At 39.3% G+C, this 27224-nt stretch overlaps 1 protein-coding gene across 1 annotated transcript in view; it reads right to left on the bottom strand.

The window, feature by feature from the left end:
* LOC136856133 (protein AF-10-like) overlaps positions 1-27224 on the bottom strand; it is a 40100-nt gene that overhangs the window by 3237 nt on the left and 9639 nt on the right. The window contains 10 exon segments of the mRNA XM_067133785.1: positions 38-252; positions 255-457; positions 6021-6279; positions 12317-12664; positions 13654-13783; positions 15412-15607; positions 18746-18913; positions 20090-21165; positions 21423-21620; positions 22123-22317. Of these exon segments, the coding sequence (XP_066989886.1) occupies positions 38-252; positions 255-457; positions 6021-6279; positions 12317-12664; positions 13654-13783; positions 15412-15607; positions 18746-18913; positions 20090-21165; positions 21423-21620; positions 22123-22317 (2988 nt within the window).

The raw sequence follows: 27224 nt of genomic DNA, 5'->3' as shown, positions 1-27224 counted from the left end.
ATTTGGACACAGGAAAACTTTCATTTTTCACCCTTACTTGAGCATGAGGTGGTGGGTGAGGCTGGTTCATGGGTTGCACGGGGGAGTGGTGAGGCCCCGGCACCATTTGGTAAACGGGGTAGCCGCCAGGCCCCATGGCAGGCCCCGGATGCTGCGGGGGAGGACCCGTGTGTAATCTCACAAGCTCGCCCCGGTGATCGGAGGGCCGGCTACTGGCCACGCTGTGAGCGGAGCTATGGGCTACAGAGACCATGGGGGGGGAGGACCGTGCGGCGGTCCATGAGGCGGGCCGTGTGGAGACCCATGGCCCGGGGGTCCGTGGGTTGGAGGTACATGGCCTGGTGGGGGAGGGGCGTGCCCAGCAGCTGGGTGGCTGTGAGGGGCACCTGAAGGACTCAAGGATGCCACACCATGGGGGGACACACTTGTGTGATAATTTCCACTGGCAGGACTGTGTCTGTTGTTAAAACAAAATCGATTAGTACGCTTATACATTCCACATCGTTCAAAATGTTTCTAACTGAAATTAAAAAGACAACTTGTCCATCCAAGAACACCACTTAAACTATTCTGCAATTAAATTCAAGCAACTTGGCAAAAATAAAGCTTTGGTCCATTTTTTCACTTTTCAAATGATTGCTGAATCAAAAGTATCAAGTCCAAATCACATTCAGTTCATGAAGCTTCAACTTAAGGACGTCTTGTAGGAAACTCTACTGACATTTGATGTTGTATCCTGATGATGTCAGCTTATTGTACTGCTTAAGTGAAAATGATTTAGTCACTGGCTCTTGCTATCAGGTAATGATAATAAGGCTATGTTTTGATATATCTTATACTGTCAACACATAAAAATTCCTCAAGCACAATATATCCAAAGAACAAATGTCTGAAGACAAATTAAGTACAAAATAAGAAAATATAAATACTTGAAGAACAAACTTAAACTATTAAGGTTCATCAGTTTCATGAGACTACTATAGACTTTCAAGCATTCTAAGATCGCTAGGGTGGGGCGAGTAAAGGTTTTGCTTTGTTAGTCACGTGAAATAAAACAAAATGCTATTCATTTAAAGGTAATATAAACAACACACGACTTCACATATTTTCCGTACAAACCTATTTTGTTTTCACAAAAACAAAGAGCTTTGGCATAATTTTTGTCCACCTCTTCCAAACTTTAGTTTATCTGCAAACTTTAGTTTATCTGACACAACAAACCTTAGTTTATCTGACACAAGGTCAGTGAGGGAATTTAAAGGGCCAGCTTGATCAAAATAAACAACAGCTGTCATCTCAAGCAGCCAGTACCACTGGACAGTATGAACAGTCCACGGGATAGAAAGCGGAACAAATCTCCCCACCGCCAGCATCTTTACTCTCTGGCCAACGAAATTGTTTGGGAGCAGAATAAAGAGCTTAGGCCAAAGGCCAAGTGCTGGGACCTACAAGGTCATTCAACACTGGAAGGGAAATTGAGAGTAGGTAGGTTTGAACGGTGCAACAGGAGGCAAACCTCGCAAGTGCACGATGAAATAACTGTTAGGAGAGGGTGGACAGCAAGATGGAAGAAGGATAATACGGATGGAGGTACAGTAAAGGGAATGAAAGGGGTTGCAGCTAGGGGCCGAAAGGTCGCTGCGAAGAACCTTTAGTAATGGCGAAATTACTTGTAACATACCAAAATCATTTTAAAGAAACAAGCAGGCCCTGAAATTATTTTCCTCTCTTAAACGATGAATAGTTTATCTAACATGCAGACGCACTGAAAAATTCTATCCACGTGACCTATGACTAACTGCCAAAATGGAATATGGTCAATAATCAAATGGCTTCAAAAGCTATTCCTGGTGAACCACCAATACAAATTTGAAGTGTTAATGCATTCAATACATTATGGTATGGTTGTTATTTCATTAAGTGCACAAAGAAAGAAAAAACCATTGATAACAACCAAAATTTACTCAACACTGTTCCTTTAGAAAATGAAGTACATTAAATGACAGATCTCGGGCAAAGCGATAAACAAGGGATAATCTCAAGGGTGAGGTTTAAAAGGATAACTAGATCTGGCAGCGCTGTAATCTTTTCTTGGCCCCACCCTGGCGATCTTAGAATGTCTGAAAGACTGTAAGCTATATTTCTTGACTAATATGATTGGCCCTATAAATCTGTAAAAGTCTAGGGAGCTGGACTGCTAGCTGGAAAAAAGAAGCAAGGTTAAATATATACAAATTAAGAAGCATAGAGTACATAAGGAAAGGTGAGTACCCTCCCAGACTTAAAAACCATGACAAAAAATTTTATCGAAGTTTTTTGATAAAAATTAAAGTCCTGAGCTTCAAGTTGCAAACAGTTCCTGTTGCAGGTAAGAATTTATTTTTTAGCAGGACACTGCCAAGTTGAATGAAATCAAGAACAGTTAGTTTAAAAATGGCTGTATGTACAACTAACACTTCAGAACAATGAACACATACCAGAGATAATATTCTATAATCAAATAATTTACATATGAAACATTGTACAATAATGCAAAGCTGATTTAAAAGTAAATTTGGGGATTTGCTCATGCGATGCTTGGACCTTAATGTTATGATATGTTTTTACACAAACCATCCACCAACTTATATGAACGCTTTTTAACAAATGAAATCAAACAAATGCAACATCATTTAATGAGATTCGTTTTATACAAAACTCATGCGAATGAAGATAGATTTACTGCTAGACTTTTATGTCATCATTATTATTCCAAAGTAAACCAAAGGATGTGGTCTTTACTAAGGTGCAATGCTGGAAAGCAAGGCAGGGGGGGAGAGAAAACAAGAATAGATGCAATATACTACATCAAATTGTGACCTCATAAAAATTCAAATGAAGCAGTAAAATTGTCTTCCAGTAAATGACTTATAATTTTTATATTAAACACCTGACTTCAGTTGACTGTCACACAAATAATCCAAAATCCTGAGGCTACTACACAACCACACTTGAATATTTCATTCTCTCAGTTTAGCTTATAACAAGCCACTATTACTGATGCTGGAAGTACCTAAACCTTACGGGATAAACGTATCCTGGACACCTATGCCAGTGGAATTTACAACAGAAACTTAAATTCCCTACCTGTTCTTACTAATAGTAATGCATAGCATTAAAAAAATAAATATTTCATTCCTTTGTTAATGGTTGAACACTGGGTGGCCAGGGAATATCGTATGATGAGATGACCTTATTAAAAATTAAAATAATAGATAAGACATCTCATCAATTACTGAGAGCCTCATCCCTCAACTACCAAATGCTTCTGAAACTTGGTGACAGCATCCACACACCAAGGAACTAGATGGTGGTTACCCTAGCATTACGTAAGCTGGGCTTTTCGGCCTTATTGTAAACCACTTGGTCACACTGTAAATCTCTGCCCCTTAACCTATAGGTCTCATGACTTTTAGGGTTTACTGTACACCACTATCTCTTGGCTTTTTGGTCTTATTATAAACTAGTCCCTAGGTTTTTGGGGCCTAATGTAAACCACTGTCCCTTTGCACTGAACTGCTATGATTTTACAATAAGTTCCAGTCAGAATAACAATCAGGCCGACTCAAAAGGAAGTGATTTGATACATCTACTTTCCATCAAGATTCCGTGGTCTCTTCTCACTTGGTCGTCCAACTTCTTTAAATGATTTAAGAACAAATCCTTCAAGCAAGCAATGTGAGTCGAAAGTCTTGTTAACTAATTTGTAACAATAACATACTCTTATGCCTCTACTATTCTAAATTTGCTCATAAATTTCAGGTGCTGTATTGCAAACCTCTCAGATTAGTAAAAATGTCTCTAAGGGACTTGTGCCTGAGATCTGACCATATGCAAACTACGCTCAAGAAGTATGAGACTAAACACTACAGATATCAGTAATTCCTTCAATCTGTTTCTTTCCTTCTGTGAACTCCCTACCAAGTCCTGTTTTCCCCGACAACCTGTCATCCATCAAGAGGCTTATCCACCATTTTCTTCACTAGGAAAGATTATTCATTTGCTTGCCCCACCTGCCTTGGGGGTGGGGAGAAGGGGAATAATTAGCTACCAGCTAAGGGAGTTACGAGATATGTATTACATGAGAATATGGGTCTAGTCCCTACTTCACTTTCCAGCACCTTATCCTCTCTCTAACTTTGTTATCTATCATTAACATAACTGAAAAATAGGTCACCATAAACAGGTTCGTTGAAAGCCTGCATCTTTCCTCAATGCCTCATACACAAGGAGGGAGGGACAACTTTTGAAACTTCCACTTAACTACTGATTACAACATCCAATCACTACAACAGCAAAAGGGGGAAGTGCAACAAGACCAGTGTTGACAGCATAACGTAATGTGACTGGTTTCAAATGCAGGGTGCAAAAAAGTACAGTTATTTGCTTCACTACAAGCTCACACGAATACCGTCTGCTAGAACAAGCGTCTCACAACTGAGAAAATGTTTAAATTACGACAGTAACTCAAGTCGTACAAATTTTACGCAATCCGTGCTATCTTACATTGCTCTGCTCGCGACAACCAATTCACGGTAGCATAAAACATCCACGGTAGGCAATCTCGAAGCAACAAATGTGCAAGCTCACTTTCAAGCGATTTAACAAAAGAGAAGCCAGCTAGATTTCCTTACCTTGACCAGTTCCATCCCTTAAAACAGTCACTGTGTTGACAATGTATACAGGAGACTTATATATAAAACCTATGCAATATTCAAAGCAGGAAGCATGCAAAAAGGTATCAGAGCTCAGAGCAAAATATTCAAGCATGTTACAATTTCTCCGGCACACAAGTTGTCAAGGGGAAAAGCCCTTCCTCAAAGGGTGGGAATGTTCTTTGTTAGCCACAAAACCTAACAATCAGATGAAAGCTGGTAAATTAGCGTCAGCTTAGAACATCAGAAGCTCAATAGCAAACTGAAATGAACACAATATAAGCCCAAAATCTGAGGAACAGATTATATTTTGCAGAGCGGTTTGGAGACTGTGTCCTCTTCACTCTGGATAATACTGAGCTGGGTACATGAATCTCAAATAGGATCTAGTAAGTATCAGCCACAGATGACGTCGTTGTCTAAAGAAAGTCTGAAATATCCTCTATTTCTTATTCCACTGGCTTAGGAAATTCACAGTTACATTAAAATACAATCGTCAGCAAACAAAAAAACTTTAACAAGGGAGACATGTTCTCTTGAGGACATTAAATCATTTAAAAGAATTTATTTCAAAATATACAAATAAAATACAAAGAGGCATTGAAACTGTATTCCTAGGTTAAACCTTGAGTAACTTTTTTATGAACTGAAATCACTTTGAGAGCAAAATTACTTAAAACTGGATTTCTTCTTGAAAATGTATATATAAAATCTTGTCTTGTGACAACGACTTCTGTATCTAAACAAAAAGTAAACCACAGTCACCCTCTTTAGCCTACCACAGCCAATTTTCCCAGCTTTCAACTATATAAACATATTTTCATTAAAATACTAAAATCTCTAATAGCCAACGCTGGCCCTCAACAATTAATAAGCACTACGTGAAAGGACAACTGAAAATGACACTGAAAATCACTGTAACATTTTCAAACTATAGAAATGGACGGAATGGTAATAGAATTTAGGCCAAAGGCTAAATGCTGGGACCTAAGAGGTCGTTCAGCACTGAAAGGGAAACTGTGGGTAGAAAGGGTTGAAAGGTGTAACAGGAGGAAAACCTAACAGCTGCACTATGAAGCAATTGTTACAAAAGGGTGGATAGCAAGATGGAAGAAACAGAATATGAACAGAGGTCCAGTAAAAGGAATGAACGAGGTCGCAGTTAGGGGCCCAAGGGCCACTGCAAAGAACCCCAAGTAATGCCTACAGCGCACCGCACGAGGTGCACTGACAGCACTAACCCCCCCTATGGAGCAAAACTCCGGAAAGGTTCTGGTAAAACTCTCGTAGGTAAACCTGGAGAAACGTGAAACGGGTCTCGCTCACCTTAACGTTGGACTTGGCTGAGCGCCCGGAGGCAGCATCGGCGACTGCTGTCGGTGTTCGGTTCCGGGGCTCCTGTACCGGTACTCCGGCTCCCCCAAGCCATTTTCCACGGGCATCTGAGAGGGAGGGGGGCGTCTGTCGTGAGGGGAGGTCCCTCTCCTGTCGTGGGGCGAGGGGCCTCTCCTGTCGTGCGGAGACGTGCCTCTGTGTCCCCCTCCGGCGCCGGGAGGTGGCACTGGTCCGCCACTATGGCTGCCCCCTGGAATGAAGACGGACATTTCATTAATGCTGCAGGTGTCAAAAACTTCATCTCGCACTTTAATGAATATAACAGAAAGTCATTTTTTTAACTCACAAGATGTAATTTGACAAAATGCATACTGTTATAATTACAATAGATGCATAATTCACTTATGCAACAAAGTCAAGTTACTTAATCCCCAGGGCTGGCACAAAGGGTTCATTTTCACTAGTTTATACAGGCATCTATCTAACCCTACATACATTGAACATGTTTGCAGTCCCGTACATGAATAGACTCACCATGTGGAAATCATATCTTATTCCATTAAAGTGTCTCATTTTAACTTTAGTAGAGGGGCCAAAATATTTCGCTACCAAGTAACAAAAAACTACAACTGGGTTAATTATAAACTGAACAGCTAGCGGCAAAGAGAACATAACAAAAGTATAAGGCATACTGTGGGTGATATATCCCCTTCAGGTTGTACCTTATATCCTGTAGGGAGAGACTACTGTATCATACACTGTATCCCCTGTGTCTTGCAACTACAGAGGTAAGTCACACTCTGCAATATCACTTTCAATGCATAAGGAAAAGCAGATTTTACATACATGTATATGCAGTCCCCAGGTTACATCGGCCTCGGCTTACGTCGTTCCAACTTACAGCGCTTTTTAAATATATTCATCAAAAAATCTGTTCCACATCACAGCGGATGTTCCGAGGTTACGTTGTTTCAGTCTTATACCGACGGAAAAATATTTGTACATTTTTGGAGGAAATTCTACAAGATCATGGCTGCACACCTCACCAGAAGCAAGGTAAATCAACTGGGAAGTTTTCAAGACAACCAAAGGATTAATGGTAAGGCTTCCATAACTTTACTGATAATTTTTAGCCATTTTTTCAGACGGTGTTCCGGCTTACGTCACGCTTCAGGAACTCAACCCCCAACGCAACCTGGGGACTGGCTGTACTGATGATTTTTTTACTGTTCTGCTTCAGATTTCCCGTGATTTAACATTTATAAACTGGGTACCTGACTCTTGTAGCAATCTCTTGGACACTTCAAAACATGAGAGTAAACGTTGTACTGAGGACATCTATGTAACATTTTACATTTATATTTAATTACCGACTATTCCACGGAAACTGCAAACATATAGAAGCACATCATTGATCTTAACATTGTAAAAGAAGGTATGAATAGGCACAGAAGCTGTAAAAAGGTTTCAAAAAGTTTGATGACTTCGGTACCTTTGCTTGGGTAATTTTTGGCCAGCCATGAGAGAATTAAGTAAAGCTTGTACAAGGAGTGCAACTGTATTATATTAAAACCATTCCACAAGTAATTTACGACAAAGTAAAATTGTCAGATTTTCCTAAAGAATATGGATCAATTTGATGCACTTAGCTAGACCCCAGGAGATGATATCACATCGTAATCACTAACCTGAAACCTGAATTGAAAGAAATCATGACCTCACCTCTTTGATTTTATAAACTTCCTTCTTTCATAAATAATCTCACTCTTTTTCTTTAAACCTTGAATCCTTCTGATTTTATGTTTTTTTGCATTGGCTAATGACTGCGTAAGAAGTGAATATTCAATGGGCCTTTCTAAACAAGTGCCTCATTCTCCTTTCCTGTGCATAATGTTTTAAATCCTTCCTTTTTATTTGGGGACAATCCCAGCAAACAGTCTTCATGATGACCAAGAAATACTCCATCATGTGGAGTGGTGTCTGTAGCCTTGCAGACCATAAGGCTACAATTAACACATTGGTCCCTACAGGCAATAAAGTCCAACTTGAGAATCTTCTGAAATCTCTTACATATATACACCACACACACATTTCAGCAAACTACAAAACATCAATTCCTCAACTTAGCATAAACTTCTGTTCCCTACCCTTCTGAGGTGTCAATATTCAAGCAACAAGTGAGCTAAACTGAGCATAATCGTGAGAGTAACATAACGCAAACTTGCTAACCACATTGGGCCCCTTTCCACTAATTAGGAACCTATAATACCTCCAGCCGATTCATGTACAGAATTTCACTGTGGAGGAAAATGTTTATTTTCTGTTATTCGGTAGAATCATCCACTAAGTTCTCTTACCGTGTGGGTGATCTGAAGCTGCGGGGTGTCGTCGCCGTCCCGCCACTGTTGAAATTGCTTCGTTCAGCATTTGTGTACATCCGACTGAAACTTTTCGTGGCCATTATTACATTATATCATGCTTTTTTTTTTTTTTTTTGTTAGTTCATTACACTGTTTTACCATTCAGTATTGCTTTAATGTTACCATAACAGTTGCACTTTCATGATCATGTACGTTAGTGAGGTGCACCTGTGTGCCCTGAACCAAAGTGTTTAGTGACTGCTCCATCCCTAATTACATTTCTTTTGGTGACATTATATTGATATTCTGTAGCGTTACGCATTACCATTTAAGGGCTGAAACTGTTAGCAAAGACCAAACAACTTGTAAAATCAGAACAAGACCTTGTATAAATCTTGGGAATGTCAAGAACAATAATAATATAAACAGCATGCCTAGGTGCAGACCAACAAGAATGTGAGCAAGGACCTCACTGTAGAAAACCTTGAAGCTATTGCAAAAGTTGAAGAAAATACATCCATTCCCGTTTTGATTCGTGAGAGCTGTTGGCTCAGGCCTGAATAATAAAAACAGAAAGAAGTTAAGGCTGTGATTTCTATGAAGAGTGGTTGCTGAGTGTGTGTGAAAATCCCAAAGTCCATGGAGACATAGCAGTAGTTGCAAGACCAGAGATATGGTCCACAAGGATTAGATGTGTTGTAACAGATGAGAAATGAAGGGCTGTACAGGACCGTTGGATCACAATCATCAACTGTAACTCTGATACAAAACTACTAGAGTATCAGTGTACACATGGCATGTGTGGGATATATTCTAGCGTCTAACCGAATTTCTGACTGATAAATGCTGCTGGTGAGACTGACATGTTCTGAAACCCAGCCTGCTAAAATCATAGTCTTTAGTTAAAAAAACATCAAGCAAGCATAATGGTTTTCACAGCTTCAACATAAACCCATGAAGGTGAGTAAGGCAGGGCTCTCAGTACGTGCTCCTAGCTCACACAAGGTCACACAAAACTGGACAGCCCATTGCACACTTTGAAGAGGAGTGTCTGTCAAAAATACGAAGAACTGGTTCTTAAAATATCTGGTCCACATGGTTGTACAATACCCACTCAAGGAAAATACATGACACCCTGTGAGCTTCACACTGTTCTATTGCTTGAGTGCCCATCCTTCTTAAGTGTCGTCTACCATGATTGCCAAATATAAGGGCTCTGCTTGTGATCTAGGGAGTGCACACACAATTTTGTAAAGGTTTTTAGGTAGTACTGATGAACAAGTTCTTTTCCTGGACACAGCATATCAGGTAGCTGCAATAGATGGTTGCTGATTCTGATGGCTTAATAAAAGAAGAATGCATCCTGTGCAGAGCCAGAGATGAATAAGTTAAGAGTAACAGAAAGTTAAGAGTAACAGGCTGGATTACTCATGTCAGCGAAGAGTTTGACCAGATTATTTGCAAATAACATTCATAACTCTCACTGGGCTGCTATTTCCAGTTCAAAAATTAGTTCTTTTACAAAGCCACAGAGGTTGCCAATACAGCACAGCCTGAAGAAGAGGAAGAGTGGACGTTTAAAGCCATGAACGAGCTACAAAAGTGAGGTCTCACAAGGTTAGACTTTAAACACTTGCATTTAAGATGCATTCCTAGCAGCCAGTGTTTTGCTCCGAACCCAGGAAGATGAAAGACTATGATTCTGATTGTGGGAGAGCAGGAAAAATTCCAGTTCATCAAGACCCCTTTGCCTTCCATAAGAAAAATCTTTTCTCTACAGATTTCTGCCATCACTACGCTTACTAGAAAAGCCTGTCCCCTATGGAATCTGACTATCACTACCCAAAATATCCCTCATCACACCATCCACATTATCATCACCTCACTTGTACTTTTTACGGTCTATATCATTCACAGTACCGTGTTTACTGATGTCATTACAATAGCACATATCTAATGATTTTTATCATAAAGTGCAGTAGTTAAAATTCTCAACTCTCATACATCTCACCCAAGGGGTTTATTCCTAAATGAAAAAAAGGTGAAAACTGAAAACTACAGTAAAAATTAGGAGATTCGTTCCTAACTGAACTGGTAAGCTGAAACAAAATTAATTATTCAGGTGTGAAACTGAAGCATAGGCAAAGGATCTGCTCCCATCTCAACTGAGAAGTTGAATTCAAACCAAAGGATTCATTACTAACTGAAATGGGCACTGAAAATTGACGCAAACTGAAAAAAAGGTATTTGTTCCAAATTAAAAATCTATTTGTAAGCAATTTATCCCAAATTAAGCAGGGGTTTGAAAACTAAACTAAGATGTGAAAACTGATGCACGGAAAATGAAAAATGATGGAAACCAAAAGTGGTGGGCAAATATAATATGCATAAAGCAGTGTATTAAAAGTTTAAGTATAAAAACAAATGCAATGCATATACATCGTCAATCCAAGGTCAGAAACTGTTTTACAATTAGAATTTTATCTGGTCATCTAAAACAAAAGAAAATATGGCAAAGTATTACTTTTCAGATATAAAAAAAAAGCGTTGATACTTCTCTTATCTTAAGTGCTTCTAGCTTACAATATAAAAAGACATTTGCTGGATATAAACTCGAACTATTATCCTGACTGCCAGTGATAAAAAGAAATCTAAAGAATTTCAACATGAAGATATAAAGGCCACAGAATAAATTTCTATGGTCATACAAAGTTTAGGGACATACTTCCATTTTTATGTTTTCTATGAACAAAGGGATTATATATTTTAACAAAACCACTCTACTATGGCTCATCTTTGGGATACAAATGATTGTAATGATATACATAAAGAAATAAAAACCCCATTTTTTCTTGGGGGGACGGAAACTAAACTGACCCAAGTTCACAATTAATATGAGGGCCATCATTAGATAATGGGATGACAGACTAGGTCAGTCATTAGACATACAAAAAATTAACTAATAACACTTCAACTAAGATTCTCTACAATTTTAGCTTTCCAAAAAACCTTTCTTGAAGTTGCTCTTACTAGACCTTTCAGTCAACAAGACTTTCTGAGTCCTGTCAATCCTGGAAATGTAAATTAGACAGGCCATATCTTACTTTGATCAATGTCTGTAAAGTAACTATTCACGCTATGACACACTTCCTGGTGTCCTTTGAAAGCAGAATACTCACAGTTTCATTTCTTATGCAAAAGAGCTTAAAACAAGACACCAAATGTCAAAATTATGAGCTCAAACAACACAAAGGACTCCGGGGCTGGATTCTGGAAGACCCGTAAAGAGGTCTTAAGTGATCCAAAGGTTTAGTATAGTAGAACTGGTTAACAAGACCATCAAGTCATGCTTCAAGACTCATGTTTTACACAAATAACTTTTTCTTTTAGAAAAGTTAAAATGGGAAAAGGTAGTTAAGGTCAAGAAGTTTGATAGTTGAGTAACATCAATACATACACTGAGAGATATTACAGATTATACAAAAACAAAACAATATACAGTGTACACATCCATTTTAAAGGCTAGTTGGTTACAAGGTGAAGGTAGACTGAAGTCTCGTCAATAACATTTAATATTACTTCAGCACTAAAGCAAACTAACTTTTGAATAATTCTTCTTAGGTCCTTTTCAGAGGCTTCATTATAGAGACTAATTTGGTCTATCATAAGTAAAATGTAATTTCTCTTTTGAATGATTACAAATAGGTAAGATAGTTATTCATTCTGAACCCATACATCTAACATTACCAGGATAGACTGTGTATCCCCTAACCATTCCGTGTGTCTAAGTTGTCATGATATTCTTATTCTCAATGATGGCTTTCAGATCAGTAAACAAAAGCAGGCAAATGCAAGGCACACCGGCACTAGATACCACACCTAGAGAATGAAAACAAGTGAAGGTCGAAAGCAGAAAGTCGTATTTACCAGTCGGGTGATGTCCCTGAGAATGTGGCCTTGGGGGAGGCGGAGCAGGCACGGACCCACTGCTCGGAGGCCTTGTACTGCCACCGTGACTAGGAACAGAAGACGATGGCGGAGGTGCAGAGTTTATGGAGGAGGAGGAAGAAGACGTTGCGGGCGCTGGCGTGTTCGAGGCGTTCGAACTGCCACCCGAAGACGAGCTGTTTCCGAGAGTAGGAGAATTGAGCGGTACGGAAAGCCTCGCGTTGACGGCCAGGAGGTGATCCCTGCGGGCTATGAGGGAGCTGACGGTCTCCTCCAGCCGGACGTTCTCCTCCCGCAGCTGATGTAAACAGGACAACAATGACGCGACTGGAAACAATAAAAAAAAAAAAACATGTATTAAATGACGAAAAAAAAATATTAAAGGTTATGAAGTCCTAATACCGTACCTTACGAAATTATTAAAGCTTTGGGTTTCCTAACAGAAAAGAAGATTCAAATGATTAAACACGCTTCACTTTCCACAGTGATGCACTTGAGCCTACCCTAAACTTCCATCCATAAGGTTTAACGTTAACAGCTTAACCACTGAGACATTGCCAAGACTCAAAGGGTTCCCTAAGAGACCTGTTTTCAAGAGGAATAAAAATTTTACTAAGATCCAGTTAGAGTTTTGGCAGGTAGATGTGAGAATTCAAAACAGATTCACTGGCAGACAGCAATGCAGCTGAGATTTTAACACAAGAAAAACTGTGGGAGATATGCAACAGGCAATTCAACAGAATGCTTGTGTACTCTGCATTAACATATTTCTAAATCTGATGAGTTGCATGATGCAATCATATAGTCTGCAAGAACAGATGTATTGAAAAAGAAAATCGGCTGTAAATGGTTCAAGCTTTGAAGTGTCTGGCTTGGTGATATTCAAAATATTTCCTGCAACAGATTCCATATATAACAAAATGAAGTAAAACTACCATGAAAGTTACTTGCCAGGACTCTTGTTAGCATTTATAGTGAGCTGTATTTGGCTTCTATAACTTTGTTTCTCAGGAGACAATGAACCATGTTGGACAAAGACAGGTGTAAAATCAAAACTTCCATCTGATTTTATACAACTTCTCAATCTTACTTTTAAGTGACCCACTTCCTCAAAAGATGTGATAAAAAACTGTTACTTTTCTTAGCTAGTTCCCACAAAATTTAATGTATTGCAATGCAAGAACAATTGAATAAAATAGAATATAGAATTTAGGCCAAAGGCCCAGTGCTGGGACCTATGAGGTCATTCAGCACTCAAAGGAAAATTAACAGTAAGAAGGTTTGAAAGGTGTAACAGGAAGAAAACCTTTACTTACTGTCAAAATGTTGAGCTTGTTCCATCAAAAACTGACTTCCTTGCTCCCACTGACGTTCTAGGAGCTGTTCTAAGCTCTGCGGAAAAGGCGGGGGTTGGGAAGAGGCCGTTCCATTACTCCCATTTGCATTCTGAAAGAATCTTTTCGATCAGGTACTGTTCACGTGCCGATGACGTCAAATTGCCAAGGAAGTAAACATGAATATTCAACTGTACTTTTGCCATTGTTATAAATTGTTTAATGAAACTACTAACTTATATTTCTAAATACTCACTGGAATTTGGCCTGAAGGATTGGTTCTTAAATGGAAGATGAAAATTGAAGCAAGGTAAAACTGAATTAGTTGGACAGATAGGTGGGATGAGACCAGAGAGAATATACAAGAAGTAAAAGGTAGAAAACTGCAGGTGGAGGTTGAATGGACATAGATGAAGCATCCTTCCAGCCCAAGGTGCATTGCTAACTCCTTTTCCCTTCCAATTTATTCCAGTTGGTCCCCTCCCACATAGGTGTCTACTTCCTATATGTTACCTTGCTTCAATTTTTTAAACTAATCTATTAAGACATAGGACAGAAAGCAGCGACATAAAAGATTTAAAGGGACGAGAAAAAAAGATTTGTAGAGCCCAGAGAAGAGACGAGCAAAACAATAGTATATACAACTCATTACAATGTATTACACATCACCTCAAACTTTTACACAGGCATTACAAAATGGTGAAGGTGACAAATTTGTCACGAATACATGAGGGCACGGACTAGTTATAACTTCACCAAAGTGGTAAAATTAATTATACTAAGTTTGGCAGGTAGGCCTTCCATCTGCACGTAGGTCAAGTTAGTTTCCTGTTTTCTAGTGCCCACATGACTCTTAGAGTTTTATGAGTCTGGTAAATACTGAAGTAACTAATTTTATTATGAAAATTCATATTAATTCAGTGAAACTTACCAGCCATTTGTCTACCTGAATGCTACAGTGATGAGGATGGTTAAAAGACCTGTGACCAATTTGAAGCTGGGATAAGGTTATTTCAATGTGGTGCTCTTGTTCTTTTTACAAGAATACCATAATCAAACAGTTCATTAATTGTGATTTACCAGATTCATTACTGCACAGAGCTTATCATTCATTAAGACCACGGGTTTTGGAGAAAGTACAAAAAAACAGTGGCAGGAATAGTCATACTTGACTGGTCATAAACTTGACTGGTCATAAAAGTTTTGGTTGTTTGCACTTTACACAGAACACAGCGTCCATATCAGTACTTGTTCTTCCATAGGAGAAGGTGATTAGATCATGATCGAGCTTCAAGTTACCAAATAAGGAAAAAGGACAGAAAGCAATGAAGCGGAGAGTGAAGGGACACACTGCAAGTAGTAATAAATTTTATTCTAGAAAACAGCAAACAGTGTGTTATTTTCTACCATCAGGTTCAACACTACTCAGTTTGCTAGTTCTATCTTGGCTACAACTACAAGATAGAATAGTTTGCCAAGTGCAGTTTTGGAATCTTCTGATTTCGAAATGCTTAGGGTAGGAGCAATTCTATTTCCACATATCTATTTAACACCTTTTCCTACAGGGTGATTACCCTTTGGGGCCCTCTTGGGTTTATAGTCTGTTGACGCAGTCCATAAGGGATTTCAGCTGAAGACTTAAAGATAGAAAGAAAAGCTTGGAAATATCCTTCAACAAAGACCCTAACTACCGACCATCAAGGCAAAAATCTGGCTGAATAACAACGCATGATGACTAACCTCTTTCTTTCCTGGTAACGATGGACCGACAAGCAACGTAGATATCTTGTCTTCCTCCTTGTAGATGGAATGTGCTTCTAACTCCGCATGAAGCGTGTCCGTCATTTTCTGAGCGTCGGCAGAGGTCGGATTGAGTTGATTGCCGAGCAGCAGTGTGTTGGCACCTACTCCGTTTGTGATGACTGTAGACAGTGGCCTGAAGAAACAAGTTTATCCTAAGCTTTGTATCTTTAGATGATAACAAACAATTACAAAGCCTTCTGAACATAATGCACATTGAAAAAATATACACAAAAAAGTCACATCAATGCTTCCATATCAAGTAAATTTATAAAGCTCTGACTTTTTCATCAGGGAAACTTCAAGGGCAGACACACCTGGAAGCAAGTAATGTTAGGGATATTTGAAGTTGGAGTTTCACATTTAATTTATGCAAGCAACTTTTAATCAACGTCAGACATCAGTCAATCATCAACTGAGTCTATACACCTCTACATAAATCTAAATTCTTATTATACATTTTTTTTTACAACAACTGGCTATACTGTAGCTAATGACAACACATTACTTATTTGTCAACTAGAAATGGCAAGCATAGTTCCCTGTATGGGGGAGAGTTTATGGACCAAAGGACCAGTTAGTTTTGTTGCTGTTCCCTTTTTGCAATAAATTCTGATGGCAATGAATAAATACAGAAAACAATAGTGGAGACTAAATTAAAGGGTCAGAGAGCACTCAAAACAAACATTCAGGAATAAAGCTCATAAAACTAACAGGAGTCTTGCCATACAAGTATACAATACTACTTCTCTAATTCCATAAGACTTGACACACAAGGCCTGTCAGCAAATAGGGGGTAAAACCATACCTCATACCTCACCTTGCAAAGTATAGGTAATAAAGTTTGATGGTTGGGTGGGATGAAAGCCAAAGGAACAAATGACAATAAAGAGGCATAAAGCAATACCAGTGCGGGCCAAGGGCCATTACACCACAGAGAACCACAAAAGGCCCCATCCTGGGAGTAACCCTCCCTCTCTCGGAAAAGTTTAAATACAAACCTCCTATTTTACCTATGCAGTACCACTCAAAATGTCACTGAGGAACCCAAAGATAGTCATTCTTGGAAAAAAAGCACATAACATTTTCCCCAAGGAAGAACCTGTACTGATGGAGATGCTGCAATGCACTGTACCACTGCTTTCATTCTGACTTCACATTTTGTGAAAGTGCAATCTTGGAATGGACTCCCAATAATGTTATTAAAAATTACTTTAATAACACCACTGGATCAAAATTCTAAGATTCACATTGGGCCATACTGTAGGATTCGTCATATGGTAAGAATTATACTCTAAGTACAGATTATACTCCGAGTACAAAGTTAGTTTTGCACGTACCTAGTGCACCCTCTGATTTGCATTTTCAGTCTGTCCCTAACTTATGACTAGCAAACAGAAGTGGTGCATCTGTAAATCTGTTATGACTAATGAAGTGGTCTGGAACTCCGACTTCCTTCCCACCATCACTGTCAGCAGAACACTGCCTCTGCTCATCCTCTGAAATGTCATCTATGAAATAGCAGAAACTCTTGTGGAATTCTGTGGACCAATGTCAAGGTAATTAGCCTGATCTTACCACCAATCAATGAAGGAGGAATGGAATGGAATACATAAATGGAACATTCAGGCCAAATGCCAAGCACTAGGACCTATGAGGTCATTCAGCACTGGGATGGAAATCGAGTAAAAGGTTTGAAAGGTGTGACAGGAGGAAAACCTCACTGTTGCACTATGAAGCAACTGTTAGGAGAAGGTGGAACATAAGATGGAAGAAACAGACTATGAATGGAGTACAGTAAAAGGAATGAAAGGGGTTGTAGCTAGGGGCCAAATGGGATGCTGAAAAGAACCTACAGTAATGCCTCTAGTGCACCGATTGACACCACTACTGCCCTACGGGGTCAACGAAAGAGGTGGCTGGCAGTTTTTCCACCAAGGTCCTGACGACCTTCAAGGCTTCCTCCAATAAGTATCAGGTAACCAGCTGCTGTAAAAAAAGACTGGGATGGTTTGGACTATGTTATAAGAAGGCAGAAGGAACAGCTGATCAGAAATGCTTTCATTATGGAAGCAGCAGAACAAGGAACTGTAGGATGGCCCAAGAAGTCATGGAAAAAGGGGCTAGATGAAGAAATACACCTGATAGCATTCAGGCATGATGAATATCAGATAGAAGAGAATGGAGAGATTCATTTCACGTTTCAAACAAGAAGAAAAGTTTAAGATGATGAACAATAGCTAAGCAGTACCTGATCTAGCATAGTAAGTGCTGTTTTATCAGAATCATTTTCATCAATGCCTAATTAAGCACAGAACCACCTTATCTCACCATTTAAGCAGAGGTCATAAAATCTATTCCAATACACTTTGTTTCACAAGAAAATTTTTCTAAAAATAATTTTGAAAATTCTACACCTGAAAAACTGTTATAGCAGCAACTGACAATGCTGCAGACAAAGACCTTTAAGATAGGAAACTGACTTGATCTACAAAAAGCCATTTAGATGGTACTTGAAGTTCCTTGCAGCATTCCTTCAACCACAGCTCAAGTTTTCTGCCCTTTTCTTACTTGAGGTCCCTTCTCACCTAGAAGTCACACTGCTTCAAATTTAACTTGCTCTAATCAGCACCTTATACATAACCAATGGTTTAGGAGAGTCCTATGAGAGTCCAGACACATGACTCAGCATTCTTCATCTAATTCAAGACAACAATACTACTACACGATAGCAATATATGCTACAATGGACGATTTGGAGCCATATATGTAAACTGAATAATGCAAAGGTTTTCATCTTGAATGTTTTTACCTGTTTACAATATCAGAGGTATACGTACACTCTGTTCAATAGTATCTGAGTACAAGTCTGGAATTTATCCGCAATCCAAGAATCATGTACACCTCTCACTTTTAAAAAACAATACCAAGCTAACAGCCTTACATAGTCTAACACAATAAAAGGCAGACCTACTGAAAGAGGTATGAACACTGCCACTGAGTTTCAAATGAAAAGCACTATGGCCCACATCCTGCTGTGAATATAATTTTGTGGAAGGGATACTCACATGAAAGGATGACACACACATTGTACCGAGTGGTACCACTACAGTAAAACATCAGCTTTGTACATTATACAAAAGTAACCACAGCTAATTCCTGGTGACACTCGAACCTTACAACCCTAAACGAAACGCGTTAAGCATTTTTACAACCTATAACCTAATGGTTAATCTTATAAGATACGAACAAACAATTTGAATGAAACATTTACTCTTTGCTATCTCCTTTCTTTCGCCCCCTCTTCGGCGCCGACTCTGAGGTAAAGGAATCGGGCGACGATGCTCCCGAGTCCCGTCCGCCGCTCTCGCGGCCACCTCCCGGTCTCCCTCTCTTCCCGATGCCGCGCTTTGCTCTCCGACCTCTCTCCTGGCTATTTGATCTGAAGGAGAAGAGACTCTGTACTTTTGTTTGCAACTTGTTTGCGAGTAGGGTGGCGTCTGTATAATGAAAATGCTTTGAAATAACATTTAGTAACCAATACCACACAACTTTGAGACACCTCTCTTTGCCTGAACTTAGGCAGTTGATAATCTTGACTCAATTTTCTGTCTGGCAAAACTCTCGTAATAATCCTTTAACGGACTTTATAGGATTACAAACACTCACTTATGAACTGTACAATACACTCACTAAGTACACTGGAAATATCAAGGAGCCGAAATTTATTTGTATGGTTACGGCTCACAGGAACTGTACAAAAATTTATGTTGGCTTCCAACCTGAAAAACTGTTACATAAAAAAACATGATTTGTACCACCTGAAACACCCAAGGTGAAATAATACCTAAATTTTCAAGTTAGTTTGCTCAAGTATTCAGTTCTTTTTGTGATGTTACATACCTTGTGCATATCAGTCAACTCTTTGTACCATAAATGTTCTTTCTGAAAACATCAAATCTTCCATTTCTCAAGACTGAATCATTTGCAACTGAACATTTCCTGATGATGATTCCAAAACTATGCATTATATCTTACTCAACCTACGATGAATGCCAGACTTTGGAACTCTCTCCCTATTTTGGTTCTGTTTTCCCTGACCTTGGATCTTAACCTTTCACTTTGATGAAAGCAGTTTCCCTTTCCTCTGAATCTCACAAAAAAAGAAACAAAAAACGGCTTGATTTTCAACCTAATAGGCTCAGTATAGCATTATATTTAACTTATGCATATTTTGTAACCAAATACAGTATTTCAATGGTTTATGGCCATTGATACCATCAAATAAATCATATATTCTACTATAACCCCTACTGGGGAAGTTCCTAACCTTTAGGCTTGTTAAACTAGAATGTTTGCTCATTACAAATAAGAAGTGATGAAACATGTCTGACGTAATTTTCTATAAATACTTCATAAGTATGTGACAGTTCAACTTTGAGGCATCAACCTTCGACAGAAACTGCAACATCAACTCTCCAAGGAACTTACCTGCAATACAACAAAAGGGAAGAAAAACTTCCATGTCAACAAAGGAAAAAAATAACAGGGCACGAGAAGAATTTCAGAGCCTCCTCTACACTTTTAACATCTGAAGGAAATATATTAACAAGCTCACCTCCCTCTCTTTCCCTGCTCACTAGAGGCAAAGTCTGACGCCGTTGGTGTGAATGGGTCCGAGGTCCCTTTAGACGACGATATATTCGGGGTGTACTGAACGTTCAAACTTCCACCATCGTCCGAAGAGTCTAGGGGAGGTTTACTAGAGATTTTATTTGATTCTTTTTCTGCACTTAAATTTTTCTCTTCACAGATATTCAACACTAAATCACTACTTTGTGTATCCTCGTTTGACACAATGGACTCTGTATCACCAAAGTTACTGTTACCACTTGGAGTTCTGGGTCCGTTTCGTCTCAACTTTCGGTTTCTTTCCTGCTGTTTGTCTTTATCTTTTTCGTCCGTTATCGAATTCTGATTTGGCAAAACGGAAGCCTGGTTCGGGCTCTCGTGAGGCGTGCTACCTGTAGTGTGCGGGTGAGAGTCTGAAGTTTTAGCTCGGGAGGGTGACGGTGCAGTCGTTACAACGGATGACGATGCCGTGGTTATGATGCTCGAGTGTGTGGAGGTAAGTGAATTGGATGACGACGATGTTAAGGTAGTTGACGGTGATGTTGTTGAGGAGGTTATGTGAGAAAATGTTGTCAACACCGACGATGACAATGAGGTAGTATATGTAGGAGCGTGGGAAGAAGTTGGAAGAGAGTGGGACGACGACGAACTTGATGACGTGAATGTGTTGAGTGTGGCAGAAGGATTGAGCTTAGTTACAGCAACAGTCAGGGAAGCACTGTTCACAGAACTCGGATCAGGGAGTTTCGACAACCCCTCCGTCTTGTTATTGACCACAGAACTTGAAAGCACAAGGCCCGAGCTACCGGGGGCGATGGAGGTACTTTCGGACGAGGATATGTGACCTCTGTCCTGGCGGTCCGACACCCCTGGGGGACCGGATGAGCTGCCACCGGGCGTTCCTTCACGACCGGAAGGTTTTATGGCGCCTGGCGGACGTCCAGTCTTCTTCTTCAACTTGGGATCCCTGCCATCTCCGGTTCCTTTATCGTCATCAGACCCACCTGCTTCGTGGGGGACTGGGCGATAAGGAGGGATGGTTTTCACGTGACTTCCTTTTCTCTGAGGAGGGCGATCGAAAAGAAGATTTAGTAAACAAGCAACAGAAACCTTACAACCAAACTCCTGATAAAAACTTCAGCCAAATACGTATTAAATGGCAAAAAGTACTCACAGTTCTGAAGACTTTGAACAACAAAAACCTACTCTCTTAAATTATCTAAACATTGTGGAAAAAAATCTACACCTCCCAAAGGAACTAAACCAGAGAAAAAATATGCCAAAGAATAATGAACGGTGACGGACCACGATTGACTAACCAACTTTGAAAAGTGGTACTGGCAATAACCACAGTATTTCACGTTGTCCAAGTAGTTCCCTGCTTCTTCACACAGTAGGCCCATAGATTGTGCACAAGTGACATGAAAGTGCTGCTTGCAGCCTGACTTATTGCACTGCATGCAAGCTCCTATCGTTGCTCTGCTTTCCTTTCCACTTTCTTCGCAAATGTAGCATGACTGTTGACAGAAAAAGGTAGTTCCATAAAATCTCATTTCATAAAGTATTAGTTTAACATTCACGGAACGGGCAATACGTATGTTGCAAAGGCAAAAATGTATTTGTTGTAATGGTGTGTGTACTGTATAAATGCATGAAAAACTTACAAAGTGTATCAACACAACTTTCACATTTATCAATGTAATATTAAAACATTTGGAACATGCGAAACTCATATATTTGCATACAGAAAATTACTACACTTCAGAGATAATTCAAGTAGTTCTAATTTTTAGTTTTCAATCCTTATTAACTCTCTTCAACTATAAAAATGACTAAACCTCAGAGATAATTCAAGTAACTCTAATTTTTAGTTTTCAATCCTTATTAACTCTCTTCAATTATAAGGAATGTCTTGCTGACGAACGTACATCGTGTTACGAGTGAAAAAACGTGCTGGCATAAGGCTACCTTAATCTGATAAGAAGAAGAAGAAGAAGGATACAACAGCTTCGGACGCACCTTATTAAACCTTTCTTGTGGTATAAGCTGGAGCATGATTGGTTCCATCGTAGTGACGTTCCCAAACCGGACCTCGGGTATGTAAAGCGCGCACACCACATGCGCCCAGCCGCCGGAATCAGTCCGTTTGAGCGCTCCATCTTTGCTCGGGCACAGTTCGCACCTCTGCGAAAAAATGCGCCTCCCGCCTGAGCTCTGGGTAAGCGGCCATTTTGGTAGGTGTCAGTGGGGTTTGGGATAACAGGGTGACAAGGAGAGGAATGATGACAGTATCTTGGAGAGCATGAGTTTAGGTGCCATTCTTGGAGAGCATGCGATACAGACTCGCAACCGGGCTTGCGGAATGCTCCGAGGGGAGGGCTGTGCGAAAACGCCAAATGAGAGCAAAACAGGAAGGCCTCTACAGACCGAAATTCTCTTAAAAAGCCCATTGCATGGCATTGCGCAAGCCCGGCGGCGACAACCTTACGACAAACACATACAGGCCAAGAAACACTTCTTCCTCTCCTAGGAAATCTAAACCAATTTCTTATTTATTGAGAATCAATATACCCACATATAACCATTGCCAAGCATTTATCAAAAAAAAAAAAACATAAATCATAAAGGGGTCACGTCCTGAAGATTTTCATTTTTAGAGAGAAATTTAGATTTATGAAACAAATGGCAAAAAATTATACCGTAATTCTAGAGGGTGACAGGCTATCCTTCATTTCATGTCCTAATGGGTAGCAGGCTATATTCAACTCACAAGTAATGGTTTATAATACTAAAAAATTGTCCAGGTCTGCTTAACTACCAAGGGATTTGTCAACCTAGTCTTTCAATTAGTGTCTAGGATGCATACACTGTATTAAATTTGCCCTGCCAACCCCGTAGGCATCTGTGGCCCTAAGTACCTCCTTCCGGATAAACTAAGTAGACATGCATTCCCTTAACTGTAAACCTTATTTCATTTCTCGACACCACAAAATCCAATGGTAAGGCAATACTTAACCTTGTGTGCAGTATATTACCCTCACCAATACTCAAAATTTTGGCTCCATCTTTTGTCATTCAATGTATTTTTATAAACAAAAAATCTCACTTGCATCTTTTATCGTCATTTACACGCTTCTTACCGTCCTCTTTAAGTTTACTGCTTTGTAAAACAACTTCTGATTTTTCTTCTTCCTTCCCCCCCCGGGGTAAATTGTTTAGTAACTTTTCAGAATTCACGGAATGTTTTTAAAATACCACAATAATCTTTTCTTTTACAATTACCAAAGCTTTCCTTGGGAAAAGCTTTATACCGCTAAAGTTTTCACTGTACTGTAATCTAAAACAGAGCTGAAACAATAAACTTCCTGCCATCATAGTATGCTCTCATTCTGGCTCGGTAAAACAAATACCTTCCATACTACGGTTTGCTGCCTTTCAGAAGTGAAAAATGCTTTGGAATAAACATGAGTCATAGTTTCAACACTTAACTGTATTTTGTTGACACAGCTAGTTATCACATATGAATGTGTCACCTGTCACAACAGGTATCCATCAATCGCCTACCTCGTTTCTCGCGTAGTTTGGAAGCAGTTTGGAAATCAGGCCGAAAGATAAACGATGCTAGGTTTGTTTAAGGAATAAGTTTGATGTTAAAACTTTTTTTTTTCATCGTAACCAATCAATATCACTTGTCCAAATCACAATCAGAGTGGATGACTGAGCCTATGGATGGAACAGTGTTGGCATAAACTTATAAAACCCACGAACACACTTTGTGTTTACAATGAATGGATGAATGAAATGGAATTAAGCACAAGTGAAAGTGAAGATGGAATAATTATCAAAGGAACACTTGGCCTGCAATAACTGTTGGTTCCCAATAAATACAAATTCATTTATTTAAGGTACCAGCTTTTAAAATAAAAGTTGTCCGTACTGTATTTAGTGAAATTGGATGAAATGAACGTTGAATGAGATACTGAATAATGAAAATACGGTTAGAATGGGGCTGGATAAAACTGCTGACGCTGACGCAGACTTAAAAATACACGAGATATGAGATAGATGCATGCCTATCCTTACTTCTGTTCATCAGGCAAAAAGGACATGAATATGGAGACACTCCTGATCATGAACATGGATACATATACAGTGCTAGATGACTGACACACTGTGACGAAACAAACATCGGTCAGACAAAAATATAGAGTAAATTACCCTCTCCATAAAAAATTATATTGTACGACTCATTTGATACTGTCATAACTTCCTTTGAAAGGCAGCAAATCTGCAGTAAGTGAATTTCTGCAACCCAAAAACTTTCCGAAGATACGTATCACTGCTACAGAAGTTTGAAAGTAGGTATACTCACATAAGACTCTCACTCCTAATTTCTTAACACCTACTTGTAAACAATCGTATGAAAAGTGAGATTTACAAAGTGACAAGTGGGAATCAGTGCTGTGATTAATAAAAGTGTGGGAACTTTAAATTTCAATGGTTCCAAAGGCTTGAAAAATGGCGTACGATCTTTTTGGAGAACTGCAACTCGAAGAGGTTCGTAACTAAGAGTGATTTCTGATTGGGTAAACATCTGTCACCAGAAAAATTATCCGCAAGCGACACACTGAGTTTACGAGATGTTGCTACATAATTGGACATTCCTTGTGCAACTTGTTTTTATAGGTCCTGTAACTTTTATTGCATGCAACCATGCAGTATACATTTATTGTACAAACCCTTTTGCAATATACTGAATCCCTCGCCAAAGTAAAACAACCCATTTAAGTTTTTTACTCTCAATTGCCTTACAGAATATCTCATCAAAGCAAGCCATAAACTGTTTGAATTTTAACCTTTTCAAACTTGCTTTTAACATTTTTATTAATAGAAAGTTCAAAATAAAAGGGGACAAGGCTTGTCTGGGAGCACGGGCAAGTAGTTTAATAGTTTCACCTGGACTGATAAACTTTTAAAATATCCCCCACTACACCAAAAATAAATACAAAGAATAACACTTTTAAATCTCACTTTTCACTGTACACCTCCTACAAGTAACTAAGAACACTTAGTTAACTTGAAAGTGTAATGCCTACGTTAATACCTAATGCAGCCTATCGCTATAAAAAGTTCCACACAAATAATAAAAAAATAAATTTCATATTAAAACACAGAAATTGCCAAAATGCACCAAGTATCTGTCTAAAGAACAAGGTGTACTTTCTCAAGTCATAAAGTTTGTGGAAGTATCTTTAAATAAAAGACATAAATAGGTTGACCGGCTTCACAGGGCTCTTGTTAAAGATGGAAAAGTAAATACTGTATCATAATGACCTGTACAGACAACCAAGAATCTGAGAGGGCATTAACATGTACAGATTCTCAAAGGGGCAAAACGTGAGGTTCTGATATCCGACTTGAAATGTTTTAGCAAAGGGGAGTTCTATTGTCTCCAGTAATGTCTTCATATAAACTGCACAAATTGAGAAATGAGGAACCTTCCTACATAATTTAACCACATAAATTAACCTAGAGGAGCCAAGTAATAAAAAAAATTCAGAGAGAGATTCTACGGTCCTACTATACAGTACCCGTCACGTCCCAATTAGCATTCGCATATCGACAGTTCAACCTACAAAAATCTCAAAACCTTTTTGCTTAACCTACATCGCTCTGTCATCGCTTTCAGCAGATTTAAAATAGAACAGAAGGCACATACTTTAAATAATGCTCTCCCTAATCTTCTGGAAAATACTTGTACATGGATTGAACTGAATATAGAATTTAGGCCAAAAGCCAAGCAGGACCTATGAGGTCATTCAGTGTTGTATTATACATGTATACATGAAGCACTGGTCTTGTGAGTGACTGGTGGAGACTTTCTGTTCTCCCCTTATAATAATAATAAAATAATAATAATAATGAAACAAGGCTATAATATCAAGAATTAAGTCACAGAAGTTTTAAAAATATTAACTCCGTACATAAATATTTTTAACACTACTTGGGCTTTTAATTATCAACAATAATAATAATAATAATAATAATAATAATAATAATAATAATAATAATAAAATAATTTTTAAAAATATTACAAATTCAAGATAACTCCCATTTTTCCTAGACAAACAAACCTTCAAGTGTTATAGTATACGGATTACATCGGCAAAAGCTGGCCCAGCCATTTAAGCTTGGTAACAAGGTAATTAACGAGCAACAGGTGAGCAAGGTGGTGGGGGGGGGACCCATCCACTTTTTCTCTCGGCAACAGGGACAAATGGGAGGCGGAAGGAATATCGAATTTAGGCTAAAGGCCAAGCGCTGGGACCTATGTGGTCATTCAGCGCCGAACGGGAAATTGAAAGTAAGAGGTTTACAAGGCGTAACGGGTAGAAAACCTCGCGGTTGCACTATTAAACAATTGTTAGAAGAGGGTTGAAAAAAATAAGATGGAAGAAAGAATATGAGAGGAGGTGCAGTACAAGGTATGAAAGGGGTTGCAGCTAGGGACTGACTGACTCCGTGGCTCCTGCTTTGACATCTGAGAAAGCAAGCCCTTTCAAACAAAAATGTTCCAAGGGAAGGTTGTTCATCAGTCCCCAGACTGATGTGTCCCAAGTAATGGGCAGGTTTCTATCCTGGGTTTAGTGTATCTGCAACAGCATCAGTGACCAGGGAGGGAGCTCTCTGATCCAAAGATTACAGTCCACCTCCTCCACGAAACCACAAGTAAGGCTCCAGGTCTCTGTTACAATGACAAAGCCCAAAGTCCAAAACCCAAGGTGCTATTAATCAAGAGCAACGGGTGCCAAGGAGGGGTCCTAGTCACTTCCCAGAAGCCGTTACACTCACAAATGAGCTTAATAGCCTCTCAAAAGAGCCTCTCCAACTCAGCCTGCAATGGTTCTGCAGCCAGAGGACCCTTGGGTTTACCACTGCCAACAGAGAATGTCCCTGAGCCAAACAGATCGAGAAAACATGACAAACCAACAACTGCCTGCTCCAAAGACCTTGACAAGTGCCTAGATTGATGCACAGAAACAGTTCCCAACCTGAAAACACCAAAGATAACGGAACACAATCACCTCATCTGTCTTGAGGCCTAGAACCAGGAGAATAAC

Source organism: Macrobrachium rosenbergii, chromosome 34, assembly GCF_040412425.1.
Source record: "Macrobrachium rosenbergii isolate ZJJX-2024 chromosome 34, ASM4041242v1, whole genome shotgun sequence".
Classification (NCBI taxonomy): Eukaryota; Metazoa; Arthropoda; class Malacostraca; order Decapoda; family Palaemonidae; genus Macrobrachium; species Macrobrachium rosenbergii.
Note: the sequence above shows the minus strand (reverse complement) of the source record. Positions and strands in the feature narration are given on the sequence as shown.